Genomic DNA, 10,846 nt, shown 5'->3' on the forward strand with positions numbered 1-10,846 from the left:
AATATGAACCTATCAAATGAACCAAGAAAGCTTCAGATTCTGCAGAAATTTTGGCAGAGTCTCCTTTGTAAAATGGCTTTGGTGTACTCAAAAACAGACCAAAAACAGCTCAAAAAACATTGTCTCTCTGACACTGTAAGCTACGGGTAAAGCTGTCCTGCACCTGTACTGTCTCTCACTGTCCTGTCACTGTCCTGTGAGCATAGACTGCGACAATGCCTCAACGGCAGCAAAGCAAAGATGCAATCCCAATTGTCTAACTCACAGTCAATACATCCTAGCTGCCTATCTAAGGGTGCTCGAGGGATCACTCCAAGACCTGTATCACCAAAAGGATCTCAACATTCGAGAATCCCCCAGCTCAATAAAATCTCACTCGACCCTCAACAAAGGCTGCAGTAAATCTGACAGTACATAGACTTCCCACAAAGTCATACATCCACAAATTTCCCACTATATGATGTAACCGCTACGGCGGTTGTTTGCTACGTGACTCACAGCCAGCAAACCCTCAACAGACATACATCATCTCTAACAATACATCCCATGTGGAAGTACCTGCAATGTCAAGATGAACTCTGGAATATCAATCAGCAAACACAAGCTACCTGATGAACTAGTGAATATCGCCTACAGTCTGTGTGTAGATGCGCCCGTGTCGTATGTGACACGCCTCCAAGAACTCTGAGCCGTCCTTCGATGTGTAGACAGCCACAAATCAACACTCTGGGAGTGTCGATATCCTCAGCACCTGCAGTCGTAGGCCGAAAACCCCAAATTTGCAGAGTCGGATCTGCACCCGCTGAGACCACGTAGTCGAAAATGGCCTGCGTAGAACTTTGTCGAAGCTGAACGGTGGCCGAGATGACCTCAGAATGAAATTCTGAGCACACCAAGGCCTTCGGGCTTACCCACAAGATTTGGGGCCGTGTCTTTGCCTGTCGAATTTCACTCCAATCTGAGCTGGTGACTCTAGCCTCCTGCAATGCTGCCCCAAGCCTCGATCTGAGCTTTGATACCAGTTGAAGGAGTACGAGCGGAAGTGCGACGCGAGAGAGAGTGCGAGAAGAGGAGCACGACGATATGGTGAACTCGCTCTACTGTAATGTGTAGAGCATAGTGAGTTCTTATTAGGTTTTTACAAAAGAATATGTGTACATACCTGGCGGCCCACCCACTCACTTGGGCGACCACATTGGGCTTTATACCCCAACACAAAAGAGGAGAATTTCTGATGTTTAGATACAATAGAGCTTGGGCTAACACCAATGGAGCAGATAGCTCACACAATATGTGTAAAATAAGCCAGATACAATCACAAACTGGAGCAGAAGCTTCGCTCATAGGAGAAACTTACACAACCAAAACAGCAAAAAAATAGTGAGAAATTTGGCAAAATGCACAGTGCCATCGCGTCTGGAACGGCCCAAAACCCCAGTCTACAATGTCAAAGTGCTCAAATCCAACCTCGGATGAGCAGTTTACGGCCAAAACAGGCTCCAAAATGAGCAAAAACAGAGTTGCGGTTGTTCCTCCTCTTCTCTCCACTCTTTCTCTGGTCTTCTCTCAAGTTTTTCAGTTCCCACACTTAGCTTTATTACTTGGGCACCCTTGGCCTTTTAGTTGACCTCAAACGGACCCCTAACAGGCCAAAAACTGACCTCGCAGTGCATAGTTGTCACCCTGCTGCATCCATCCGCACACCTGGCACTCAACTTTTTCCAATAAGGTATCCTGCCACCACGTGAAGTGGCCCCCAAAGATGGTCCTCATGATGACCTCTCTGCATAATTATCACAAGAAAACACCCACGTTGTGTCCGTACTTATCCACGTGCAAGTATTGAGCCCATTCAACCTCCTGACGCCACTAGATGCCATCTCACGCACCTGCTTACCTCATGTCGTCGTCCCGAGGATAGCTTCCTTGATAATTTTTACGCGCTACAAACTTCTCATTATTATAGAAAAAACACACTGGTACTAGTGATAGTGAAAATCGATGCACTATGTACATGTTGTCCTACTTGTACACATGTGGGCCCCACGTAACCACCTGGCTCTAGAAAATGGGCAATCCTTTATATGATGCACCATGCATGTGTATATACATATGCGCAATCCCTTGATCCAAAAAACTCCTAACAACGGAAGATCTAAAGGCTAAAATCAACCGATTGCATGCTTCACAATCCAGTGATGTAAAAGTGGATTTCATAATATGAGGATGCAAAGCAAGAGTGACAAAGGGCACGCAACGAGTGAAGACGAGAAAGACGACCACCGATGTACTATCCGACGGGTCTGGAGAGCCTACCAACATTCATGAGCTTAAGATGGTTGCACAACCAATTGAAAAGCGCACAACAATGCGGTGAAGAAGTGATGATTGAGGAAGAGTGAGAGTACTCTCGAGATTGCGCGACCAAGGTAAGTTTGCAATGTACGACTAGTGACTTTCTAGATGTTTGAACGCCCACTCATAATCTTTGTTGGTTGTAGTATAATTCATACACAGCAGCATGGTGTAAAGGTCGACATTTTAGGGTGGAACGGATCGACAAAAAGCGTTTTACTCAATATTGTGGAATCATGGCAAAATTTGAACAGTTTAGTCAATGACGGTCCTCTGATGCAGATCCTATGGTGGCGGAACTCACTTACTTCGGCACACTACAAAAGATTTTGAGGATCGATTATAGAGGATTTTTTTTTGACTTGTTCGACATGCAATGGTTCAAGATAATCATGGAGGGTCGCAACGCTACTATGCGTAGAGGAGAGTCTGGTTTTCTTGAGGTAGATTCAACTAAGAAATGGATTGACCTAAGAGACACTTTTTTACTACCCGAGCATTGTGAACAAATAAGTATGTAAATAGTTAACATCCCATTTTAGAATTTATGTGCTTGGAAGCTCTCATGTAAGTTATGTGGCTCTGGTAGGTGATATTTCATCATACAAAGTCTGCATCAAACTGGTGGTACGTCATAGAGGTAGCCCCTCGTAGTGCACGGACGTATGAAGGCTACCATGTGCCAATCACAGCGGCATCAATGGAGGAGATCGGAGAAGATGCTCAGTCAGAAGCCGTTGAGGTGGTGCCAGACGAACATCAAGCTGCTACTCTTTATGGGGTGCATGCAGAGGATCTACAAAATGAAACGGAGGACATCTGTGTAAACGGAGAGCTCTATATAGATATAGGAAGTTATGCTGAGCTATGCGAGGATGAGAGAGAGATCTCTTAAAGCCATAAATATTATATTTGAACAATTTTGCTCCGTTTTGTAAAAACTCTGGCTCTCTAAGTACCTTCCATGTTGTATAACACTCTTTTGATTTTGCTCTCACATCCTGGGCAATCCATGGTCACATGCAGCTCCACCACCTGGTTTTCCGATTGCAAGATTTGATTGTGCTCTCTCTCTCTCTCTCTCTCTCTCTCTCTCTCTCTCTCTCTCTCTCTCTCTCTCTCTCTCTCTCTCTCTCTCTCAATTGAAAATTCTAAGTTATCGACTTGCCTCTTCCATCACTCAAGTTGAATAGAAGAAGAACGCGTTCTGTTCATGCTAGCCTTTGAACATTCCACAGCTACAAGCACCTTCAAGTTCTACGTCAAAAAAGAAAGAGATAGTGTGAATTCTTGTACGATTCTCCGTTTTGAACAATTTTGCTCCGTTTTGTAAAAACTTTGGCTCTCTAAGTACCTTCCATGTTGTGTAACACTCTTTTGATTTTGTGCTCACATCCTGGGAAATCCATGGCCACATGCAGCTCCACCACCTAGTTTTTTGACTACAAGATTTGATTGTGTGCGCTCTGTCTCTCTCTCTCTCTCTCTCTCTCTCTCTCTCTCTCTCTCTCTCTCTCTCTTTCGATTGAAAATTCTAAGTTATCGACCTGCCTCTTCCATCACTCAAGTTGAATAGAAGAACGCGTCATTGCGTCATTGCGTCATTGTACTTATATGCGTCATTGCGTCATTGTATTTAATGGTCTTTGCGTCCACTCCAGGTACGTATGCTCTAGGTATGTTCTCACAAGTAGGGACGACGAGCACCTCCTCCTCCTCTCTCTCTCTCTCTCTCTCTCTCTCTCTCTCTCTCTCTCTCTCTCTCTCTCTCTCTCTACTTGTCCATGTTTTCTACTCCATTCATTCAATATTAAGTTTAAATGTTCGTGTGTTTAATGCAGGTATGGATGATGAGGAGTTTCTTTCTTCTTTGTCACCCCAGCAGAGACAGTGGTACGTGGAGCGTCATCGCTCTGTCGCACCATCGCGCGTTCCTACTCCATCCGCATCTCCCTCTGTTTCGAACATTCAGCACACTCCGAAGCTTCGGTGTCGACGACACGATCTTCACACTCGTCTAAGAGTCGGCGCTCTAGTGTAGCGGTGGCGGTTGTTGTGGGGATGCCGTCACCGATGCTTCGACACCGCCTCGTGTTCGACGAGGCTCTTTACCCTCCCCTTCTTTGCCCGTCTCGACACCAACCACGGCATCGCCATCGACACCAGGTTTTGCGTGGCTGACTGCCGTTCCTAAGAGCTACACACCACTAGCTACTCCTCCAGGAGTCACTCCAGTGGACACTCCTCGCTTCGGGGCTCAGACTCCAATGGAGACACCTGACGTTCATACCCCCGTTGATACGCCGCTAAATATCCCTACCGGGACACCCAGGTTCACGCGTCAGCGGCGGCGAGAGGGCTTGCCTTACTCCGTCGACTTCAGCGGCGGCATCATCTTGGATGATGAAGGCAAGAAGGTGATTTCGCGCATGCGCGGTCTTTGCTCTCAGGTGTTTAGACACTACATACTAAACAGTTGGAGTGAAGTACCGAATGATTTAAAAGATAGAGTCATCAGCATGCTTCATGACGAGTTTCCCATTCCAACACGGGAGGACCACTTCAATGAAGACGTGATGAAGGTTCGAATGCGCGAATACTGCAAGCACAAGCGTTCCGAAGTGCAAAAAGCAATCAAGCATGGGTGGAACAGACCAGATTGGCTGGCCAAAGAAGATTGGAAGAATGCAAAGAAATCAATGCGCGAGAATCCCGACAAGTGGAAGCAACAAAAGGAGCGCGAGTAGAGGCAGGGAGCTCACACCACTTGGGGAGCGGCGGGTGGGCATCATTTGAGGCCGATTTTGTAAGTGTTTTCGCATTGCTCTCTATGTTTGATAGTTTAGGGTTTATGGGTTTTTAAATTCTAACATAATGGATTCTTTGTATGTTTTGACAGTGGGCGATGGACAGGATGTGATCCCACACCGTACGAGCGTGAGTACACAGGCAGGAAGGGCTTAAACGTCCTTATAGACATTCTGAGTTCTCGTGCGGCATGGTTAGTATTAGGGTTTATTTTTTTCTATTTGTTATATTGTTTTATAAACGTCGCTATATGTTTATACTTACAAAAAGCTGTCTTATTGTTTTTTTTTGCAAAATCCGACAGATACGCCACTTGGACGCGATGAGACGTCTGATTAGACGACGTCAGTTTAGCCATAACTAGATAGCATTAGTTTCTTTTTGTCATAGCTTATGTATCATGAGACGACTTTTATACGTCTTTTTGAAAACCATGTATATTTTTTAAATAATGACAATGGTTTGTAACTATTACATTTGCAAAATTTAACAATCAAGTGATTTTGCCTATGTGTACAATTGTCATTGATTTACTTTCATCAATTCACGCTTGTCACTTTGTATTTTTATTTTGTCAAAGAATACGTACTATGGATGATGGAGTTAATGGTTATATTGTCTTGTAGGTGACTATTTTGGGTCTATATCTACCTTTGCACTTTTTTTCAAAGGTGAAGGATATGTATGAAACATTCAATGGTTTGAATGCCCTGCCACCAAAAAGTTTTCCTCTCGGACGTCGCTTTGAACGTCGCTATATAAGGCTCTGCAGCGTCTCTATAAGCGTCGCTATAGATGGCTCTCCAACGTCGCTAGATAGCGCTATATAGCGACATTTATAGCGACGCTTATAGCGAAGTCCCCGTATCGACGCTGGTAGCGACGCCGGGGGTTATAAAACCCAGTGTATTTACGTTGCTAAAAGCGTCACAAGAGCACACAACCTCTTGTAGTGAATGTGAAATCTTTGAGGTTTGGCCATGGGGTGGTGAACAAGAATTCTGAATGGGCTAGTTGGTTTCGTGGAAGTTGCTAAAGAGATCAAATGGCGAGTTGACAATGATAAACCATGCTTATGAGGCTGAGGTGCCCATGTTGAGGCCCACCTCGATGCAAATCAAACTAGTCAACCGTGTCCCTGATGTGTGTGTAAGCTTTCTTGCATGGCTTGCATGAGCATCATGCATGGCGCCTCGTGGCCCTCCCTCACACCCATTTCCCTCCCATTCCACCATCGTCAAGGTAGCCTTCTCTCCTCCCCACCAAAGCTGCCTTACAAGCCAAAGTGCCACGAGAGAGAGAGAGAGAGAGAGAGAGAGAGAGAGAGAGAGAGATCTTTGAGCTCTGATACCAGTGTAATGGCATGGTGTACCAACATAGTACTCTTCACCCAACCAACCACTTATATAGCTTGTATAACTGACCCACTACCATGCGTACTAGTGGCTATTCCCACAAGACCGTTATCCTCACATTGGGCCTTTTATTTATTGAGAGTGTGGCCTATATTTATTATGGAATCTAGTGCATGGGGGTTTAAAAGTAGAGGGCCTTCTTTACAGATGTGTGTTTACTCCCTACAAGCCTCAATTGAAGTTGTCTTAATCTTCAACAGAGTGCTTGCACTGCCCTTACACTATATAGAACCACTTATGCAAAATAACCCTCTCAAATAAGAGGGCATTGTTATTGACACTCTTAGTCCCCCATACAAAAGCTACTCTAGCGAATGTCTAGTTGAAACACGGGACGATCTAATTATGTATACTCTACAAGGACCCAATAACAGTGCTAATTTCAGAGGCACTTTTTGGTTTTGGAGAGTGTTTGATCACCCTACATTTTATTTCCAATCTGCTAGAGAGGGCTCCACCATAGGCCCTGAATATTGGAGAGCCCTTTAAATTTAAAAAGATGGTGTGATCCAATGGTGTAAATTCACATCTTTTAGAAAAAGAAGAGAAGGAACTCCTTATAGCAGGTCAATAGCAGCAATGATTAGCATTACTAGGTTAAAGAAGGCTCATTATGAAGGACCTCTTCCTAATAGGAGGTCAACAGCTACAATGGCTAGCATTAGCAGGTTGAAGAAGGGATTTTGTGATGTAGAAGGTGGTCGAAGAGGGCATTTTGTAAAAGTTGGTTGAAGGACCTCCTACCAATGCTCGAAAAACAACTTTTTTCCAAAAACTTGACAAACATACATATGTAAAACAACATAGGTAACTTGACAAAATTTTGAAGGTTTTTACACCGAATTACACTAATTTTCTTAAAATTTTGTAGGTTTTCTTACTTTCAAAGGTAATTTCAAAATTTGTAGATGGGATTACACTAAACCTAGGTTTTGTTCAAGCATTGCCTCCTACTTTTGCGGGGTTCATACGGTGACACATTTAATTCAATGATGTAGGATGTTATGCCACCACACTAATTGGCACTCCCTCTCCAAAGTGGATGAATACTAATGATTCTTAATGAACGCAGGCCGTCCATTCCTTAGAAAAAGAAAAAAGGCCGATAGTTTTGGGTTCTATTTGGGCTGAAATCACTCCATCCACCTTGCTAGACCAACGCTTTACCGTTACACCACACTCGGAAAAAAGAAGCTATAAAATATAAAATATTAATGGTAGGCGAAAGCTATCTACTTAACATAATATGGCAGAAGGGAGTCCCCTTTACACGTGGCACAAGCTGCGAGATGAAGGCTAGATTCCAAAAGAGGGAAAGAGAAAGAAAGAGAGGCTGCCGAAGGCGACCGACCTCACTGAAAACATAAAGTAAACTTTGAGTTTTCCCATCATCAAAGGTCGGACAGGTGTGAAAGCACGAAAAAACGCTGGGAAGCTACTACCAGGGCATACCGCGGGGGACTGAAAACTCAGCTGATGATTTGATGATTGATTGCCGCGGCCACAAAGCTTTTTGTCTTCCTCCTTCCAAGTAGACATGATGGTGACTCCATTATCCCTTGTGCAGTTTGAAAGGAGCCCTAAATTGTGTTTTTTTTGTGTGTGTTGTTTGGGGGGGGGGGGGGGGGGGGGGGGGGGGGGAGAGAGAGAGAGAGAGAGAACCATGCTTGGATCATGGAAAGCATCGGTGAGTCGAGTCCCGAATCCCGGACTCGTTGCTTATGCCTAGTTGGTTCAAGGGAGTGCCAACAAACAAAAAGGAGAGAGACCTCCAGGAGAGCATCTCCCTTTCAGAAGGGTGGTTTGGCTTTTCAAAGTTGCCAAGCAACATCAAATAATCATATAGAAGAATGAATTACAATGTTAAATAGTGTAATGAAAAATGAAGGGCCTTCAATAAACATCAGCCCCTATACAGTTGTTGCAAGCAAGAGAGGCTCGCAAGGTTTGCGCATATCCTTTGAAGCATCAGGATGATGCATTTACAGTTGCAAGCAAGAGAAGCTCATAAGGTTTGGTCATATCCTTTGCAGCATAAGGATGATGCACTATGTATCACAGAAGTTCCCACAATCAGTCAGAGCTCTTGCCATCTTGTTGCGCATTGCCGCTCCTCGACTCGTCTGGAATAAACGAGATCCACAAAAGAGGAAGCAAGGCCGCCATGGCTTGTACAACGATCCCCGTCGGAAGCTCTGAGAAATCATCGCACGTTATATGGAGCATAGAGGCCAAGCTTACCCCCATGTACCCACTTATTATGGTTGCCAAGCACTGAGCTGACATGAAAGCAGCCAACAAAGATCCCTCACTCCCTGCTGGACATAGCTGCGCCAATAGCACCATGAATGGCAATATCTTGAATTGGTTAATGGCATCCACAAATGCGGACGCGCCCATCACTAGCACGGCGTCAGGGATCCCCAGCCCTAAATTCATTCTCTTCACTAAGAGTATGTCAAACATCATACACATGCATAGAAGAACTTGTATTGAACCCAACAGCTTCCTCAATGGCATGCCCTTCAAGTATCTGCTATACAATGCACTCCCTCCCATCAGACCCACTTGCCCCATTACTTTTGCCATGCCTACTACGGAAGGGTCTATTTTCAAATGCTGGGTTTGAAAGAAAAACATAGTTCCTGCTAATGTGGGTATCATAGCATATGAGGCCATAAACCATGACATTGGAAAAAAAATCTCTGGTTTTTTTACAAGGTCGATAAGCTCTGTAAATTGCTGCCTCATTCCACCCACTTTTGCAGGGTCCGATTGCACAGACAGAGCTTCAGACCTTGCCCTGTGGACACTTGTGTAATCAGGGCTTATTGCCTCTATGCCAGTACTCTGCCTCCATCCAACTTCTTCTGCCGAGTTCATGTTAGCATAGCTAACCCTTTGCGCTTCTATGCTTGATCTCCTCCATGAATTCTCTGCGGTCTCAAAGGCTAGTGCATACTGCGACCTCTCATACCTGCTTCTACGACTTGGGAGAAGCTTGACTGACCTCATCTCTTCGGACTCGATCCTCTTTTCTATAGCTTCATTCGCGGCTTGCGGTATCCTGAGGCCAAATGTTCCCTCATTCACGGCCATCAATTTGCCTGCTTGACATACCAGAAGCATGCCAAACATGCTGAACATGAGCCTGAAATCGGCACGGCTCAATGAAAATGCCGCAATCAAGTTGCCAAGAACGCCTCCTGCCGCTGTTGAGAGCCACGCAAACGACTGCAACTCACCTGTGGACTTCTTCATCTTTGCACACTCGGCCACCAAAGCATCATTAGCAACATCCACCATAGAGGCACCCAGGTTGCTTAGTGCAAGAAGGATTGCGACGATCGAGATGGAGGAGCTTCCACCAGGTAAGAAAGCAATGGTTCCCCATGAAAGAGCTTGTAGAAAACCTGCATTCAGGCAAATATGAACCTTCTTACACACCAACCAGAAAAAAAAACCTTGAAATCCTACCCAAACTTCCATTGAATGTTGCCCCATCCTATCTTCCATGTGCTAGTATGTAGGAAATGCAACACGTCTTACATGTCCGTAAGAATAACTACGACAGGATAGAGCAATGTTTGGTGCCATTTATCAGGAACTAGGTTTTCTCCGAAGAAATGAACATGGCATATAGGGGCCATATTTGTATGTAGAAACTTCTCTATACAGCTGTATATGAATGGATTTTAGCACCCATATATATGCATGTTAATGTTGGAACATGGGAAAAGTCCAATTGGATTGTTCTTCAAATGAATGACAAAAGCAATTGTGATTGTTTACACAATTAAATTCTCCATATGCAACGTCTGGTGTAGGCAGCATTATCTTTAAGGACTACGCAAAAAAAAAACCGTAATACAAGAATTAAACAATGAATACGAGGGGAAGAGAAGGGGGCATTCTTACCTCCAATCACAAGGTAAGGAACTCTATGGGCCCCTCTAATGTATACTGCATCCGACACAATACCATAAACAGGCTTAGCCACCATTGGGATGTTAACTGTATTCTGCACGATTTGAAGCGTCCCTGGATCAACTGTGAGCACATCCTTGAAGTAGAAGTTCACAGCAAACCAAGGAAAGCACCGGAACCCTTGAATCCAATAGCCCAATCCGACAAGAAGTATCAATGATGGACCATACACATTGCTCATGCTCTTGAGCCACTTGAAGGCCTCCATTTCACCTTTTCGCGATGGGGGGACGACAATGAAAGAGCCTGATAATGATCTCTTGCTCTGCTGCCTTGCCATG

The 10,846-nt window shown here is 44.6% G+C and overlaps 1 protein-coding gene across 1 annotated transcript in view; it reads right to left on the reverse strand.

Annotated features, from left to right (window-relative positions):
* Positions 1-8,380: 8,380 nt before the first annotated feature.
* The window catches only part of LOC147435941 (putative folate-biopterin transporter 7), a 3,302-nt gene continuing 836 nt past the window's right edge, over positions 8,381-10,846 (reverse strand). The window contains exons 1-2 of the mRNA XM_086488845.1: positions 10,497-10,846; positions 8,381-9,991 (exon numbers count right to left, since the gene is read on the reverse strand). The exon at positions 10,497-10,846 is cut by the window's right edge and continues 836 nt beyond it. Of these exons, the coding sequence (XP_086344971.1) occupies positions 8,652-9,991; positions 10,497-10,846 (1,690 nt within the window). The 3' untranslated portion in view covers positions 8,381-8,651. The remainder of the gene's footprint in view (positions 9,992-10,496) is intronic.

The sequence above is a fragment of the Adiantum capillus-veneris genome, chromosome 18, assembly GCF_014529385.1.
Source record: "Adiantum capillus-veneris isolate H3 chromosome 18, ASM1452938v2, whole genome shotgun sequence".
Taxonomy (NCBI): Eukaryota; Viridiplantae; Streptophyta; class Polypodiopsida; order Polypodiales; family Pteridaceae; genus Adiantum; species Adiantum capillus-veneris.